The sequence below is a fragment of the Cynocephalus volans genome, chromosome 4, assembly GCF_027409185.1.
Source record: "Cynocephalus volans isolate mCynVol1 chromosome 4, mCynVol1.pri, whole genome shotgun sequence".
NCBI classification, from domain to species: Eukaryota; Metazoa; Chordata; class Mammalia; order Dermoptera; family Cynocephalidae; genus Cynocephalus; species Cynocephalus volans.
In genome coordinates, this window is record NC_084463.1 from 22,848,192 (window position 1) to 22,866,525 (window position 18,334).

Below are 18,334 nucleotides of genomic sequence, written 5' to 3' on the forward strand. Positions count from 1 at the left end.
GCTGGTAAGGATGTGGAGAAAGGGGGACTCTCCTACACTGTTGGTTAGACAATAAATTAGTGCAGCCATTATGGAAAACAGTATGGAGTTTCCTCAACTACAGATAGAACTTCCACATGATCCAGCAATCCCACTGCTGGGTATAAACCCAAAGGAACGGAAAGCATAATGTTGAAGGAATACCTGCACTCCCATGTTCATCGCAGCTCTGTTAACAATAGCCAAGAGTTGGAACCAACCTAAATGTCCTTCAGTGGATGACTGGATAAGGAAAATGTGGTATATATACTCAACAGAACACTACTTTGCCATAAAAAAGAACAAAATTCTGCCATTCACAGCAACATGGATGAACTTAGAGAAAATTATGTTAAGTGAAATATGCCAAGCACAGAAAGAGAAATACTGCATGTCCTCATATGTGGGAGCTAAAAAAAATAAACAAATAAGATAAAGAAAGAAAGATACAATGATCACAATAATACTTTGAACTTTCAAAAGGAGAACAGAACTGAGGTTATCAGAGGTGGGAAGGAGGCAGGGGGCAGTTAGTGAGCAATTAGTAAAGGGCCACAAAAAATGATTATATTGTGTTATGCTTAATATACTAATTATCCTGATTTGAGCATCACATATTACACACAGGTATTGATATTCAACACAGTACCCCGCAGATATACACAATCAATTATATTTCAATAAAAACATATTTTTAAAACCTATGAATAATCCATGATCTGCCTCTCTCTTATACCTCAACCTCAACTAATCCATGTTTGAGTCATTGTGGAATTTTAACCACTAAATATCTCTATCTGTCCCCTTCTTGCCATCTCTGGCTATTATAATCCTAGCCTAAGCTACCACCCTCTTCCACCTAGAATCCTACAACTGTCTCACATTTGGACTTCACTTATAACCTTGCCCTCCTCAAATTTATTTTCCTCAATGTAGCCAAGGTGACAATTTCAAATGCAAACCTGAGTATATCACATAACACACCCCACCCCTGCTTTAAACACTTCAGTTTCCATAGTTCTTAGGGTGAAGATCAAATCCCTTGTCTTGGCTGACATACTGGCATGATTTGGCCTTGCCTGTCTTTCAGTCTTATCTCTACCATCTGTTTCTTTGCAGGTCTACTTTCAGTTTCTTGAAACTTCCAAGCTTCCACCCCCCACAGACCTTTGCATATGATTCTCCCTCTACCTAGAAAACTCCTTTCACCCCCATCTCTACCCTCCACAACCTTTTATCTACTTATCCTTCAGTTCTTAGTTCAGTGACACTATGTCAAATATCCCTATCATTAGATGATCTCATTGAACAATTTGCCTCTCAACATTGAAAACAATTGTAATTTTATACTAATTTGTGATTTTTTTATCAATGTCAATTTCTCTTATCAACTAGAAGTTTCAAAGGGCAGATCGCATCTTTTTATTCATTATCGAATCACCAAGACATAGCACAGTAACTAATATGCAAGTTCAATAAATATTTGCTGAATCAATTGTCAGATACTCTCTAAAAAAGATGAAAAAGAATGAGGACTGAGCAAGATAATTGGAATTGACTATTAAGATCACTGGTGATCTTTGAAAGTATAGGTTTAATATGCTGATGAGGGTAGAATCCAGAAAGCAGGTTCTTAATGATCAACTGAGCAATGAAAATAGGGAAGACAGGATGGATAAGAAGGCTGACAGGAGGGGCAGCAGTGTCAAAGGAAAGTTGCTTATTTTAACTTTGCTATTCTTTACTGTTGTTCCATTATTGTTGTTCCCACAGTACTGGGAAGATTTACTGAGGGAAGAATTGAAAATGTTAGAGACAGGATATAATTAGTCAGATAAGAGAGGACTACAGTTGAAGGTGTTTGTCTGAAAATGTCAACAAACGGGAGATAAGGAAAGACATCATAAAGGAGTGGTTAAGTTAAGCATGACAATATAACTAGTGAAAAGTAATATTTGAATTCATAATGATGCTGATGGGTTAATAAACCGACTACACCTACTTAGGGAATGCATATGGAAGAGAGCTGTGTTGTAATCAGAGGTAAGGAAGCCATGTTAAACTACACCATGCAGATGTAATGAGCAAAATCCAGATTATGGGAAACTTTATAGGACCACAACCTGGTTCATTCAACAAATAAATTGGAGGGGGGGAAATGGAGGGAAAACTTGTAGAATAAAAGAAAATTAAAAGACATATCAACTAATCACAACATGTGAATTTGACTGACTCCTGGATCAAGCAAGCAAACAAAAAAGAGAGACAAGTAGAAATTGAACCCTGTCAGCTGGCCGGGTAGGTCAGCTGGCCGGTTAGTTCAGTTGGTTAGAGTGCGGTGCTAATATTGTTACACCAAGGTCCAGGGTTCAATCCCTGTACCAGTCAGCCTCCCACCCCAAAAAAATAATTAAAAAAAAGAAAACTGAACTTGTATATTTGATGATATTAAATACATGAAATACTTCAGGTGTAATAATACTATCGTGGTTATTTTTTAGGGATCATACTAAAATATGTATAGGTTTCAGATACCTAATATTTGCTTCAAAATAATACAAGAGGAGGTTTGTGCAACAAAATTGGTCATGAGATAATCATTACTAGAGCTGGGTACTAAGTTAATTGGGTTTCATCACATACAGGGCTTTTTTAATGTTTAATATTTTCCATAATAATATTTTTTGTAAATATGCGATTTGGTTTGCAAGAATAGAGTTTTCTTCCATATACTGTATTTTAGAGGTCTTGGCTAAGGTTTCTTGACTTGGGTTTAGTGGATTTCAGGGAACCATGATGATTATTAAATTAGATCTAGGCAAAATTGGAGGACTAAGTGATCCACCAAAAAACCAAGGTTGAGTAGAACACAAGATACCACTTGAAATACGAAATATGACAGGAGGGAATCCTTCAAATTGCTATCTATTAAAAGTTTCCTAAGAGCAATTTTTAACATAAAAGATAACAAGAAACTAATCGGGGGTGCTTACAGGGTATGCTGAATGTCCAAAGCAGTGGGCAAGAAAAATGATTCCATCTACTCTTGTTTCTAAGGCAGATTGATTGGAGATTCAATGCCAAAGATAAAGCTATGCAGGTATATGACCAAACCTGAACATGGGATATTTGCTCCTGATGAAAAAAAAAAAAAAATGAGTGCACTAAGGAAGTACTGATATTGCCCATCTAGGAGTAGGGTAGTTTAAATCTCCACAACCTACTTCTGTCATCCTCTCCTCTTTGTTCATCCCATTTCCTTCCTCAAACAAATCCGAAGTGCCTCAGAGGTAGTGCAAAGGCCCTGAGACTAAGGGGGAAGAGTAAAAGGGTAACCGGAAGTGTTTGGAGGTGAAGGTCTAAACCTTGCTTTCCCCTCCCACTGAATCTGGATTCAAGAAATAGTGTAAACTGAACTTGACAACTAGCACCTGCTTATTTGTGGAAGAGGGAAACTACAAGGCTCAGGACTTGAAGGACAAGTTGTTTGGACTCGTTTTGTACAGCAGTAATCACCATATGGAACTGTGGGTGTCTCTACTCTTTGTTTTCCACATCTTATCCTCACCAATCCACAGAGCACTAGGACTTTTTTTGCAGATACATATCCAAAAAAAAAAAAAAAATAGGCATTTGTAAAGTAAGAAAAAAAATTGTTTTTGAAGGGGAAGACCACGTGAAGGGGAAAGGAGGACGCATTCCGGAGGAAAACAGCAAGTGAATGTCCTAGCTAGAAGTCAGTGGCTGGAGCACAGCGAAGAGAGTAAAACGGTAGAACTGTGGTTGGCGACACTGCAATGGGTCAAACCAGAGACAGCCGTAAAAGGCAAGGAAAGGAAAGGACTCTGCGCGGAGTGTCATACACAGAAGCCGCGTATCCCAGCCCCAGCTGGCACGTCCAGAGCAAAGAGGCGGGATCGCCCGAGAAGATCCCAACGGCGCGCTGAGAGCCCGCCCTTCTGGACGCCACCGACCCCCGCAGCCGCCACCAGCTGGGAAAGGCGGAGACTGATTGCGCTGAGGTGGACGGAACGTTAAGACAGCCTCTCCAAAAACCCAGCTACTTCGCCGTTCACTGAGGTTTCCGGGTCCTCTCCTGCCCTTCGGAGGCCTAACTAACCTCACCGCCAACACGCCAGAAGGCAGCGCAGCGACGGTTGCGAGTGACGCATCCTAGCAAGGCGGGCTCGACCCTTTCCAACTCCACCCCAAATCCCGGGCTTCCTCCCGCCTGTGGGGGAGGGTCCAGAGAGAATGCGTACCAATCAGAATGCTAGACGTGAGAACGTTCACCCTTAGGGCCAATAAGAGGGTGGGTGGGCGGGGCCGAGGCGCCGGTTGGCTCTTGAGGTTTAAACCTCAGCGGCCGGACGGCTTAACGGCAGTCTCGGAGCGTGGGCGGGTTGTGCGCCTGCGCCGGCTGGGGGGGGCCTCAGCCGAGCTCTGCGTTGCCCCGCTGGCCCGGCGGCGGGAGTCGGTGCGGCGAGCGGACTGTGGCGGCGCGGGTAAGCGGAGCGGAGGCCAGGAGCGGCGGGGACCTGGGGGCTGCCCGCCCGCCCTCTGCTGCAGGAGTCCGTGTTCCTTTTCCCACCGTTGAAATAATACAGAACTGCGGTTTCCAGGTTCTCCCTGGCGCGCCGTCCCGAACCTTTGCGTTCGTGGTAAATCTAGATTGTATCTTTCCTAAGGCACGTGTAAGCGATAATGTGCTGTGCACAGAGAGTAACCGCAGCCTCTCGAGGTCACAGTGTGCACCGACTGCCCGTGGGACGCTGTCCGCCCCACGCTTGCCGCCACTGAGCGAGATGACCGAGCCTTTGGGGCCAGGGTGGAGGCTGGGGACAGGTGCCCAGGGAAGGAACCGCCTTCCCGGGAGGCCGTTGGCGTCCTAGAGCACTGCCACGCCCACGGCCAGATGGTGCGACAGTTGTCATTGTTCAAAGGAGGTGAAAAGTCTTCTCACCTTATTAAATCTTTTGTGGACTTCTAGGTGTAACCGTGCAAAAGGGTGTTTGCCTAAGCTTTAGGATAGCGGGTAAAATTGAATATCCCTGTGTAGTCCTACCTCAAATGGAAAATAAATCTTTTTTATTATTAAAAATTATACAATGTAACTCATTATACAAATAATAACGTTAAGATGTCCTTGTAGATCGATAAGATTTTTCAATACTCGGTGCTGCTGAGAGTGCGAAGAAATAAGCACTCTTACACTATATGTGTGTTGGGGGGAGGTGGGTAATCAATTTTTCTAGAGGGCAGTTTTGCATTATGAATCAGTATTTCAATTGTACATAATTTCTAAGCTATAATGCACCTTCAGGAATTTATTACAAGGAGATAAAAGGGACAAGAATTCAAACATGGTACATGCTTCCCTCCCAGAGGTAAGAGGAATTTGTTATAACTCTGCAGTAGCCTCCTGGTAATGGATAGACTCTATAACTACTGACCCAGCCATTTCATCCCAATTTAAAATCCCCTCCTGCCACCCTCGAAATCCTTTGAATTGTAACTATCTAAACCTGGGACACTGAATCACTAAACGATTTTTGAAGAGAAGATATTGTTAGATATTTTGGTCAATATCGTCTGTATATATCTACAAAATATGAGTTGCTCTAGCTTCTATATGAATTTCCCTCAAAGTAAAGAAAAAGGATTGTCAGGTCTTAATATTAGAAAGAAGAGGACTGACAGTCACCTGTGGATTTTATTAAAGTTTATATTTTACCATTTGCAAACATCTTCACATGTTCAAGAAAAAAATGGGAGTGTGACATAATTTAAATGCAAAGGAAATAACACATTAATCACGGTGTAATATAAGTACACATGACATTAAAAACAATCTCTTGGCTTTAGTGTCAGAAATCCTGGCCCATATAGAGTCCCACAAAGCCGTGAAGCCGTGTGTGTGTGTGTGTGTGTGTGTGTGTGTGTGTGTGTGTGTGTGTGTGTGTGTGTGTGTGTGTGTGTGTGTGTGTGTGTGTGTGTGTGTGTGTGTGTGTGTGTGTGTAAAAAATCTCGTTTAAATTTTACAACCTATTGAAATAATTCCTTTTAATTTAAAAATGGGGAAAGATGTAGGCCCTACTTTCTTTTAACATTTAGTCTCTACTGTGGGTCAGAGACTTTAGAATTTGTACAAACACTACCTCAGATAACAAGTAATTTTGCAAAGTTATATTGCAAAGTTATATTTGGGGCTTCTCTTTTGCACCGTCTATGATAACTGTCCTGACTTTTTTATGGTAACTACCAAAAATGAGGTTACTAAATCTTTACTCTTCTAGATTTGATAGTATAATCTAGCCATCCTTGAAAAGATTTTACTTGAGATCCAAGACCCTGATTTCCTAACTTTTGCTTCTACACAGTCTTCTAGTATATGGCTTTTAGTAAGTGCTTTTTGTCACATGCATCACTGCTTTAGGGTTGATTTCTTGAAATGAGGAATGAGTTATCTTCTTTTCTAGGTTTTTTTGTTGTTGTAACTCATACTAAATGCCAGTCAAGGTACATTGAAATAAGGTAAGAAATGGAAAGAAAAAAATGGTTTGTCCTTATTGTTAAGTAAGGCTATTCTAACATGCTCAATGATTGCACTAAAAACAAGAGGATCTTTTCATCAAAATTAAAGGACAAAGCAATCATTTTAAGAACATTCATAACATTATCAAATGTCAGTAGATCAGGTCACAGAAAGCAATGATAATGACTCAAAATCTGGAAGACCTGCATCTTACAAATGGCTATTTTGAATAAATCTTATTTTGTACCACTGTTTCCCCATCTCTAAAATGGGGATATTTTCTGGTCCCCTCTCTGCTAGTATGTAGAAGCTATTACAACATGCCTCCCTACTCTTCAGTACAAGGTCACCTCACTTTTATGCTGTTTTACTTCCTAAACCTGGAACTGTTTCAGTGAAGTCCTATTTCTGTAGTACTCCCCCTACTGAGCTTCTGTAGCCTTTACGCAGATCAGTTCACTACTTATATATTAGTATTGGTTCTAATTGTCCCATGTGGTATACAAGGGTACTTCAAAAAGTTCACAGAAAGATTATATTATTTTTTAACTCTATATTTCCATAACTTTTTGAAGTGCCTTCATTATTTTAACTAGCAGTTTGAGGATAGAAACTATATTTGTAATACCTGGAGTCTTAAACATAGCTAGGAACAAACTAATTATTTGTTGGTTGGTAAATAAAACTTTGGGTCTCATAAACATAGTACAATTATAAATGTGGATAACACTCTGAAGTAATGGAAATTATTATTATGGCAGAAGAACTGAGTTCATTTATTTTGATGTTTATTATTTTTATTGTTACAAAGGATAATGTATTATTAAAGAGAACTTTGAGCTCTTTTGAATAAATATTGATGTTTGTAAGTAATATTTTGAGGGTCACTTATAAAATTAGCTTTGAGAACAAGCAAAGCCTCACCTTTGCTCAGATCTGAAACCTGGGAGTTGTCCAGAAAGCCTCCCTACTTTTGAATTCTGCATTCACTCATCCACTGAGTCTTGTTGCTTCTGCTTCCTTAATCTCAAATTCATCTACTTTTTTCCATTCCCCTTACTACAAATCTATCATAGGTTATCATCCATTGCCTTGATTACTCCAACAGCCTCCTAATTGGCCCCACTGCCTTCAATCTTGCTCTTTTCCAATCCACAGTATAACCAGAGCAAATATTTTTGCTACACAATTCTTTTAAATTTTTTTCGATGGCGCCTCAAGGTAAAATATAAGCTTCTCAAGGCCTACAAGGCTCTACAAACATGACCCTTGCTTACCTTTCTAAACTATGTTCTTGTCCATCTCAAGCCATACTGAAATATTTACAAGTTACCTGGATACATATGCTATAATCTCTAACTCTTTATACAAACTACATCTTCTGCCTTAAGCACATTTAAAGCCCTGGTTCTTCATCTTCACTTTAACTGGCTCCCACTTATTTTGTAAGATTAAGCCTGAGTATCTCTTCTTTATAAGAACTTTCCTTAAACACTACACCAGGGGTTGGAAACACTGTGGCCCACGAGTTGAGAGGGTTTTTTACATTTGTAAAGGGTTGTAAAAAAGGAAGAAAACACAACAGAGATCATTTGTGGTTTACAGAGCCTAAAATATTTACTCTCTAATCCTTCACAGAAAATGTTTGCCAACCATTGCTCTAGATTTACATGCTTCATAAGAAAAGGTGCTGTGCCTTATTCAGTTAGGTAACTTCCAGGTAGCATCATGCCTGGCACTAAACCAGTTTATCCAGTCCTTAATGGACTGAATTTAATGTTTTTAAATTTTCTCATAGAAAATAGGACACTCAGGGCCGGCCCCTGGCTCACTTGGGAGAGTGTGGTGCTGAGAACACCAAGGCCAAGGGCTCAGATCCCTATACAGGGATGGCCAATTAGCTCATTTGCGAGAGCGTCGTGCTGACAACATCAAGTCAAGGGTTAAGATCCCCTTACCAGTCATCCTTTAAAAAAAAAAGAAAATAAGACACTTAGGCAAAGCTCTTTTTGAGAATTCAGATGAATAGTGAATATCCCATTTGCTTTGAAAAAACAGCACAAGATTAGACACTTGCAGGGTCAGGTTTTAATGAATTTGAACACAAGGCACAGGCTCCCAGGTGTGTACATAAATACATCTCCATTTTACCATTGCTTTTTGTTTCTTTCATCTCTTAATCCTTTCGGACAGGGATGAATGTTTGAACTCTGTCCTATTTAAGAAAGAACTTCCTTAATAGGGCCTTATAGTCTTTTTTTTTTTTTTTTTTTAACTGATCATCTGAATTTCTGGGACTTCTTGCAGTAAATATTTTTTGTGTATTTCTTTTCTACCCACCTACCACTAGCTTGTTTGATCCTGGTGAATTTTCCATGGTTAAGCGATGCTTTTAATTTCTGTATCAACACAGACCCTCTTTGTTGGTGTCTCCAAATCAGTATTCTCTTCCTCTGGTGTGTCATTACAGTCCCTTTTGGCTTTTGTTTCTTCCTCGTGGAATAAATGTGGGTGCTCAATGCGTCCTCTACGCACAAAATGCTGTATCCGGGTTTCCAATCCTTGGCACTTAGGACGATCCATGAGGGGCTTATATGTGCGCATTTTCACTCCTTCTACAAAGGCACTGGTCTGCTTTATGACAGGGGGCTTAACATTTCTCCATTCTGTCACTCCAACCATCTTTGGTCCTGTCTCACAGGGTACTGCAACTGAGTCCAGTCCTTGTAGCATACTATACAACATGTGAGTTTTGACAGCATGATTCGCCCATAGTTGTTGTAGGTGGGTAACATTGAACTCCTGAACCTCCCGGTCATAGACCCACTTGATATTTTCAAACTTGCAGTCATGTAAGACTAGGGGAAATTCTACAGCCATACTGGAGAGAGAAGAAACAGTATGTGAATACACAGCAGCCATCCAATAGTTCCTAAATACCTGAAGGTTGGGGGGTCATAGGGGGCAATGATGTCAATATTGAATATCTAATAACTAAGAAAATACAACACTGTCCCTAACCTTGAACAACTTTATTATAATAATTTTTTTTAAATGCATCAACTTGATCTCTGTAAATTTCAGTGGTAACAAGTCACCTAGGAGTAAATTGATGTGGCTCCACCATAATGCTATAAAATTTAAAACAGCTGATGGTATTTAGTATGAGTAAAAACTAGATTTTATAGCTTAGGAATAAATTACTGGTATTTTTCTGACTTTAGCCTATTCATAAAAGAAAAATCTATTTCTGCCTTTCCTAACATTTCAGAAATTAGGAAAGATTCAAAAGTACAGTACTATGACTACTGAGTATTACAAAAGAAGCAAGATTTAATATGAATAGTTTGAATGTTCACTTTTTAATTTCACCAGAATCTAACCATAATACCTCAACATAAATTCAGAAACAAAAAATGTGGAAATGTCCTTTTAATTGAGCCTGGTCCAAACATCTGTTTCCTTACTAATGGCGCAGAATAATGAGATAAAATTAGAAAATACCACTTCTTTCTAAATGTTCATAACAGTAAGTTAGATTGAAAGCTTCGTGAAGGCTGAATCAGTGATACAATTATTTAGACAGTCATGGGGGAGAAGAGGATATGCTATTTTGGGTTGTGCGTTTGTTTCTGTTTTGCTTTGTTTTTTCCTAACTTACCTATATTGAGGTTTCTGGGGATTTTTCTGTATGTCCAGCAGTTCATCAATAATCTCTGGCTTCTCCATTCCTTGGCCAATCAGAAAGAGTATAGCCATCATACAGCGGACTTGATGATAAAGGAATGCCTGGCCGATCACTTCAAATTGACATAACTGGAAAGGTTTCTGCCATCTCTCCTCACCCAGGCTCTGGCCCACTGGCTGTACTTGAGCAGACAGAATAGTCCTTTGAAAATTAATCACTCCATTGGCTACATCCATTTTACACAAGTTTCTGAAATCATGGGTGCCAACATACTTCTGAGCTGCATAATTCATGGTTACGATATCTAAATCAGCACAAGGGAAAAAATAGCGGTAAGTCCGCTCAAGACAGCTGAACCTAGCACTGAAGCCAGGTTCTACAGGGGCCCAGGCCAGTATACGGATGTCTGGAGGGAGCACCCGATTGAGAATGTGGGTATAACGTATCTCTTTAGCAATATCATTGGCTTCTTCTTTTAAGATAAAATCCTCTGAATCCCTGCCCCTTGGAAGCTGAGAACGAAGGTCAAGAGAAATCACCTGTGGAATTAGAGAAAGATACTGTGTTTTAGATATACAAATAATTTCACTACTCAGTATGTACACCTAAAATATCCTGGTATTGCTTTGAAAAACAGTATACTGGTTCTCACCTGTCCAAAGGCACTAACTCCTTTGTCTGTTCGCCCACATCGGTGATAGTTGGATGTCTGTCTGCTTTCTATTAGTCGAGTCTTGGTAAGAGCCTTAAACAGTTTCTCTTCAATGGTATTGTTTGTGTTTTCCTGACTAGCAAAACCCTGGTATCCCCAGCCAAGATAGGCTATTCTTAGGGCTACATGTCTTCGGCCATGAGCACTGAAATCAAATGCACGCTTAACTTTTCCAGCTCCTGAAGAATTTTCTCTAATGTCTGAGTCCTTGTGATTGTTGGCCTGTTCCTTCTTAAGTCTTTGCACCTCCTGCTCCAGTTCTTGTACTCTTTTTAGTAATTTCTCGGTCTGGTTTCTGTTTATGTCATTTTCATCCATGATGTGATAACCCAAGGAAGAAACAAATCATACAGGTCCACCCTACCTGAAAAGAGAGCAAAGGGATACACCAGTTTCAGTGCTTGTTCCTTTGGTGATGTCAATATCATTACATTCAAATAGTACCTAACTTTTCTTTTCTTTTTTTTTTTTTTTTTTTTTTTTGGTGGCTGGCCCTTATGGGGATCCAAACCCTTGACCATGGTATTAATGTTTAATTTAATGCCCAAAGAATATAGACTTTTGCTTGCCCAGGCATTGACTTGGCTTAATAATTGTGGGTTGATCATCCACAGATATTTTTTTCCATACTGTTTGGCCAATTCACAGGGGAAAATAAAAAATATTCAGCTGTCATTGTTAAGGCTTCTTTAAAGTTGTCAAAGTTTGGGGGAAATGTCTGTAGATATCATTTCTCTATTCTTCATCTTCTTTGAGATGACTGAGGATTGGTGTTGCTGATATTTTTTCCCTAAAATATTTTCTTTTGATTTATCATATTTGTCCAATTTTTCTAATTGTAAGATTTCTTTTTATGGGTTACTTATGTCTACTCTGAGTTTCTATTGCTTTCCAATATTTCAGATAAAATAAGTGGCTTGTATATTCTATCATCTAAGATTCAGTTCTGTCTTAAAGGTGGTGCAATAGAAGCTAGCCTAATTGAAGAAACTTATCGTTGATTATATTTCACACTGCAAGTAGAACTTGGAGACAAGATTTTCTCACTTGAAACAATTTTGATGGCAGAAAAAAGGTAATTAAGCATCACTGACTTTTTTTTAAAGCCAAACTTAATGTGTTATCTAATGAAAGATTTCTGTATCTTTAAAGTTACAAGAGTCAGCTTGATGATGTAATTTAGATGTCAGTGTTGAAATTCCTGATATATTTCAATAATCTGAGTACTACATCCTTAAAACTGGGATAGTCCTGGATAATCTATGACTGATGGTTACTTTAGTTGTAAAAGATCATCTCCACATCTGTTCTAAGGTAGCTCATTTAGTTTTTTGCCCTTTAAGTTTCTGTATCTATGATAGGCATATTAAAAGTTTATACTTAAAAAAATGAAACTGTAAAAGTACTAGAAGAAAAAACGGAATAACTTTTTTTTCCTTACAATTTTGGAGTGGGAAAGGCTTTCCTAAAGTAAAACATTCTGGAAGCCCAGAAACTATAGAAAACCAAAAAATGTGACAACCCTAAAAATAAAAATTTCTGCCAGCGAAAACTATAGTCGAAAGGGTAAACAACAAACTGGAAAGAAAAAATGAATGATGGTAAAGGGCTAACTTCCTTAATATATAAATATATCATGATATATAAATAAGTTTTAATAAAAAGATCAATAAGAAAAAGTCCAACAATTGGAGAGATAAATGGGCAAAGACCAAGCATTTCATACAAAAAGAAAAGAGCTTATAAATATACAAAAAGTTGCTCAGTTTTACTGAATTTAAATAAATGTAAATATATATGAGAACTATTTTTCATGGAAACCGACTGCAAAAATGAGAAAGTTTGATAGTATACCACTTTGGAGAGGGGATGGAGAAACAAGCTCCGTTAATGCACTGTTCATACAACTTCTTTAGAGGTAAGCATTTTGGCAACAGTTACCAAATTGAATATGCACATACCTTTTGATCCTCCTATTGTATGTCTAGAAATTTAACCTACATATATACTTGCATAAGTATGTAAAAACTTACAAGATATTCATTGTAACAGTTTTTAACAGCAAAAGACTGTAAACCTACATCAATAAGGGACTGGCTGAATAAATTATGGTACATTCATACACTGGGATTCTATGCAACTGTAAACAAAATGAAGTAAGTCTAGATGTGCTGATATAGCTGGATCACCAAGATTATCTTTAAGGGTGAGAAGAGTTGTATATTATGCCCCTTTATGATATAAAAAAATAAACGTACATGTGAATATGAAAAATTTTTGGAGAAATCATAAGAAACTGCCTTTGAGAGTGAAACCTGGTAGGAAGGGGAAATACTTGCTTAAAATTATGTTGCATGTATTAGTTTTTCAGTTTGAAAATAAAAAACAGTAGGGACACAGGAAGTAGTGAGCAACAGAAATATCCACCTGGGAAACTAGCATTGGGTATTTAGTGGGTTAATTTGAGTACTAAAAGTTATTTCAGTGTCAGGGTACTAAAATGAACAGATTTATCTTGGCTACTGAAGATGCATTAAAATTACTTTAAGCATAGGGAATATATGCATGCAGGTATATATACACGTGTGTAAATGTGAGAGCACAATACTGTTTTTGTGATGGTTATTTAGATTAAATCACTCTTACCATTAAAAGCAAGGACTTAGTCTGAAGCCAGACTATCTGAGTTCGAATTTCAGTTCCACCACTTACTACCTGTGTAAACTTGACTAGTTACTTAACTTCTCTGTGCCTCATGTCATTCATCTGTGAAAAGGAGATAATCCCACAGTTGTGAGGATTACCCGAATTAATAAATGTAAAAGCACACAGAACAATGCTAGGTACATAAAGTACCCTGTAAGTAACTATTACATACTGTACATTACACATTTATGCCCCATATCATGTAGCCTCAAGCTTTTCTTATGTCAGAACTCTCCTGTCCTGTGAGCTCCTAAAGGTGGCAAGCAGTAGAAAGTAGGAGTGAATAAGATGACAGTGGAAATGAAAGCAGGTAATGGATTCTCTAGAGCTGAATTAATGCTCCTCCAAATTGTTCTGATACTACCCAATACTAATCTCTCTTATTATAATTATTGAATTTATGATTGCCTTAGCCATTCTTTGCCATAAAATGGAGACAAGGGAATGAGCAATTTGTGCACTGGGAATTTACTATCAGAAAACTGACCAATGTTATCTCTTGCCGAAGGTCCTACAGTGTAAGGGAAGCAATGGAGGAACTCATGGGACCTGATGGACAAAAATGGGCCAGTATGGATCCAGAAGAACAAATGTTAGCAGCTGCTACAGCATTTACCCATATCTCTGCAAGGCAGGGTGAGGGAGATGTCAGGAGAGAAGCCAAATCTATCCAATATGATCCCTACAGTAAAGCTTCAGTAACCCCAGGGAAGCAACGTGCTCTTCATGCGCAACTACAGTACCCACGTGTAGAAAGTGATGTCACTTCAGAAACAGTCTCAGAGGCCTCCCAAAGACTTGGAAAGCCAGTGATGAAGAGAAAGGTGCTGCGTAGAAAGCCAGATGGGGAAGTATTAGTGACAGATGAGTCGGTTATCAGTGAATCAGAATCTCATACAGAAAATGATCTGGATCTCTGGGACTTAAGACAAAAGCTGATGAATCTGCAGCTCCAGGAAGACAGAGAATCTCCAGTTGATATTTCTCAAGAATTTAATCTACCATATGAATACCAAGGAATTTCTCAAGATCAGCTCATTTGCTGTCTACAAAGAGAAGGAATGGGCCCTCCAGCTTATGAACAAGACCTGATTGTTGCCAGCAGACCCAAGTCCTTTATTCTCCCAAGGCTGGACCAGTTAAGCCGAAATCGGGCCAAGGTGGACCGGGTAGCCCGATATTTTGAGTACAAACGGGACTGGGACTCAATGCGGTTACCTGGTGAAGATCATAGGAAGGAATTACGCTGGGGTGTCCGAGAGCAGATGCTTTGTCGAGCAGAACCCCAATCCAAGCCTCAGCGTATATATGTTCCAAACAATTACTTAGTGCCAACTGAGAAGAAAAGATCTGCTCTCTGTTGGGGTATTCGTTGTGACCTTGCAAATGGTGTTATGCCCAGGAAACTTCCCTTCCCTCCTCCTTAATTCTTTTTTTACCTGTCTCTCCTTTCACAGGATTGTTTGGCATAACCAGGTTCTTTTTATGTCTCCTATTAAATAACAACTGACTTGAAAAGCCCATAGAACATTAGAGTAAGGACTCAACCAACATCGTTGGTCTTTCCTAGCTATATATCACATTGGTATCAGATACCATTTAAGTTCCAAATTACCACTCTCAAATCCAGCAATTGCAAGAGAAATCATGCCAGAGAAAGAAAAATAGACCTACTTTTTCTATTTTTTCAAATTAATAAGCACCATTTCTGTTCTATAACCTTTGGCCAATGTAAGTTGCTGTGTTTTAATGTATGTTTTTAAAGTTGCTGGGCATTAAGTTTATCCATTAAAGAATTTTGGAAATTTGTGAACTTGAACCTTGTTTTTATTAAATGTTCCCCAAAGTTAGATGACCTCGAATCTGAGCTATGATTCTGTTTCCAGTCATATCCTCCTTCCAGTCATATTCCCGCCACCTAAATAGTGACAGCCAAAGGGAAGAAAGAAAAACTTTCCCTTTATACACAGTCCTAAAGCACAGTAAAAACAACATAGATATATCCCCCATTACTAAGGGAATATAGTAAATCCAGGTAGCTGTGTAAAATGCTTTCTAATAGATGCCCAAAAACAGTACTATATGGCATACAGGATTGTAAGCCAAGTTTTGTTTCAGAATTATTTCAACAATATTGCTTTCCAATTGTCACTTCTGGAATATCATGCTTTTTATAATTTGCCATTGAGATTTTTTTAGGAATTATGCCTGACACTTGAAGGTTACTCCTATTCTGCAATAGAATTTCAAACTACTAACATCTGGAATCAGATGCAAACATAAATACCAAAATGAATCTGGCCTGTTTGGGTACAGATCAAGATACTAATTCTGTTCACCTACCAGAATTTATCTGTCCTTAATACTACTTTATCCAATGAGGAACATCTAAAATCTGTAAGTTGTCAGTTTTAGCACTGGAGGCCAAAAGAGTGGCAGAAGTATCTTGTTCAAGGAAAAAGAGCTCTTTAATATAAATATGAATAACCTTGACTATTACTATCTGTTAAAATACATTTTCTCCACATTTAAAGTTACATAATTCACACATTCACCCACTTCCATTTGTGAGGCATTTATCAGGAAAACCAGTGACTCAAAGAAATACATAGGATACATTCACTGCAAGTAAATAAAAACTGCAAACTCCACCAGTAGTGGAATAGTGAATGTTTAAAGAAACATTAGGATATTAAATCGATTGGGAATTATGGGAAACTAATGAGGAAAAGTGCAAATTAAGTGAAACAAAAAGGTGGCAAACTATACAATATGACCTCAGTCACACACATGCACAGGGAAAGATCAAAACCCAGCTCTGGGTAGTGAAACTAAAGGTAAATTATTCCTGAACTTTTTAAGAGTTAAAAATTGGATGGTATTTTTTACATGCAAAACAATCCAATGATTTACTTTCTTCATCTGGATCTCAAAATCCAATATTACCAAAATCAAAAGATTTCTCAAGTGATTGTCTACTTCAACCCCTTATTAACTAAAGAACCAGGCCAGGGGGTGAGTCGGCTCAGCACGTTTGTGGCAAAAAAGTACACCATACCCTTCTCAGAGTAAAGCAGTAGTTTCGAAGCAGACATGTAACACCTCGGAGGGGGCTGCCAAATCACCACAAAGAGGGAATTCGTGTGTACGCTAAGCATCAACTATAAATTACAGCAGCTACCGCCAAACTTTCAATACATTTTTTTGAACTTAAAAAAGGGTCTTAATCTCGAAAAGATCAGGAACCAGAGAAGTAGCAGAAATACCTTTCCTCGTGTTAAACTTTTTCTTAAACCAGAGAGAAAGAGGAATAGTGTACAAAGGATTAGGAGACACGCACTGTGATCACTAATACTGAAAAGCAATCAGCGTGTAAAGCAATCCTCAAAATAATTTTAAAATTGCTTGCCGCCAGCCTCCCTCCCATCCTACATACTACTGGAATCCCGACTTTTACTACTGTTTAGTCTTAAGAGCAAGCAATTTTAACTGCGGCAACAGTGATTTAACTCCAAAGTCAAAGGGCCCTCTAAGCTCCCGTAAACAGAATCGAATTAAAGAAGCCCCTCCTGCTGCGAGTTTCTGCCAGGAGCTCTAGGAAGTACCAGGCACAAAAGAAAAACACACGGTCCCTAAGCTAGGTCCCACGTCCGCACACCAGAGCTATCCTGAAGAGATCAAAGTATGGGAAAGAGGGCAAAAATATATATATATGTTCAGCTGTATGACCATTTGGTCCGTTCCTCGGGAGAACCCAGGAAGTAGCCCACCCCCAAAAGCCCAAACTTACCTTCCGGCGATCGGCCACGCAGCTTTTCGCGATACAAGAAGTTGTCACTTTGCGTCCTCTACGCGCGCGCCCGAGGCTTCATGGGAAGTGTAGTCCACACTTGTGGGAAATGTAGTTCTGGCTGCTGCTGGTTCGAGCTAGACGCCGAAATCTAAGGTTTTCTGGTGCAGCCACTGTTTTTCCACCCCCGACAGGGCAGAATTTGGGGCCTATGGGAGTATAAGAATAAAAGGAGAAATTCTAGTGCTGCGCTAAAATAAAAGAGATAATTTTTCAAATGTCTGCAATCCTTACACGAAAACTAAGAGATCCTGGCCCGATTTTGTACCTAGTTAAATTAGAAAGTTACCATTGAGAGATTAAAAAACATTTACTATTAGAATACAACTGTAAAGGCTGGAAAGGAATATGATAACTTCGAAACAAACGACTGAGAAGTCCTGAGAGTGATCGAGAGTCCAGGAGTGTTGCTTCAGCACCACGGAGAGATCACGTCTGCAGTTTTGTTTATGGGTTTTTGTATTTTTGCCCCGGGTTCCAGAAATGTTGACTCAAACAGCAAAACTCAAGTTAAAAACAAAAAAAACTGGCTCTTTTGTACAAATTTAGTAGTCATTAGTATATAAGGGATCTATTCCGGATTATGCAAATACATGCCGGAGGTAGAGGTTGTACCGAAAGGAAGAGTTTTCTGACAGTTGCTTTGACAAGGGACCACATCTCAGAGTAACAACTAAAATAAGCCGGTACGTGAGAACATTACAGGTACCTAAGGCAGGAACGGTAGTTAGAACTTGAACAACTCTGCTTCCTTTTCGCAACTTGCGCATTAGAGTTCATTCGTCATATCAAACTCACCTATCTGTCCCCCCACTTTTATTTTAT

The 18,334-nt window shown here is 39.0% G+C and overlaps 2 protein-coding genes across 3 annotated transcripts; one reads left to right on the forward strand and one right to left on the reverse strand.

Annotated features, from left to right (window-relative positions):
• Window positions 1–4,442: 4,442 nt before the first annotated feature.
• HYLS1 (HYLS1 centriolar and ciliogenesis associated) lies at window positions 4,443–15,423 on the forward strand. The gene is made up of 3 exons (XM_063093520.1): window positions 4,443–4,523; window positions 11,911–12,028; window positions 14,168–15,423. The coding sequence occupies exons 2-3, from the start codon at window positions 12,015–12,017 to the stop codon at window positions 15,084–15,086; spliced, it is 933 nt and encodes a 310-aa protein (XP_062949590.1). The 5' UTR covers window positions 4,443–4,523; window positions 11,911–12,014; the 3' UTR covers window positions 15,087–15,423.
• PUS3 (pseudouridine synthase 3) lies at window positions 8,623–17,490 on the reverse strand. 2 transcript variants are annotated; one of them, XM_063093518.1, is made up of 4 exons: window positions 17,450–17,490; window positions 10,894–11,317; window positions 10,215–10,780; window positions 8,623–9,434 (listed from the first exon to the last, which is right to left on the reverse strand). In XM_063093518.1, exons 2-4 carry the CDS (start codon window positions 11,269–11,271, stop codon window positions 8,933–8,935), a joined length of 1,446 nt encoding a protein of 481 aa, XP_062949588.1. In that variant the 5' UTR covers window positions 11,272–11,317; window positions 17,450–17,490; the 3' UTR covers window positions 8,623–8,932. The 2 variants fall into 2 exon arrangements, with proteins under 2 accessions (XP_062949588.1, XP_062949589.1); XM_063093519.1 differs by lacking the exon at window positions 17,450–17,490 and adding an exon at window positions 14,407–14,469.
• Between the last annotated feature and the right edge of the window lie 844 nt (window positions 17,491–18,334).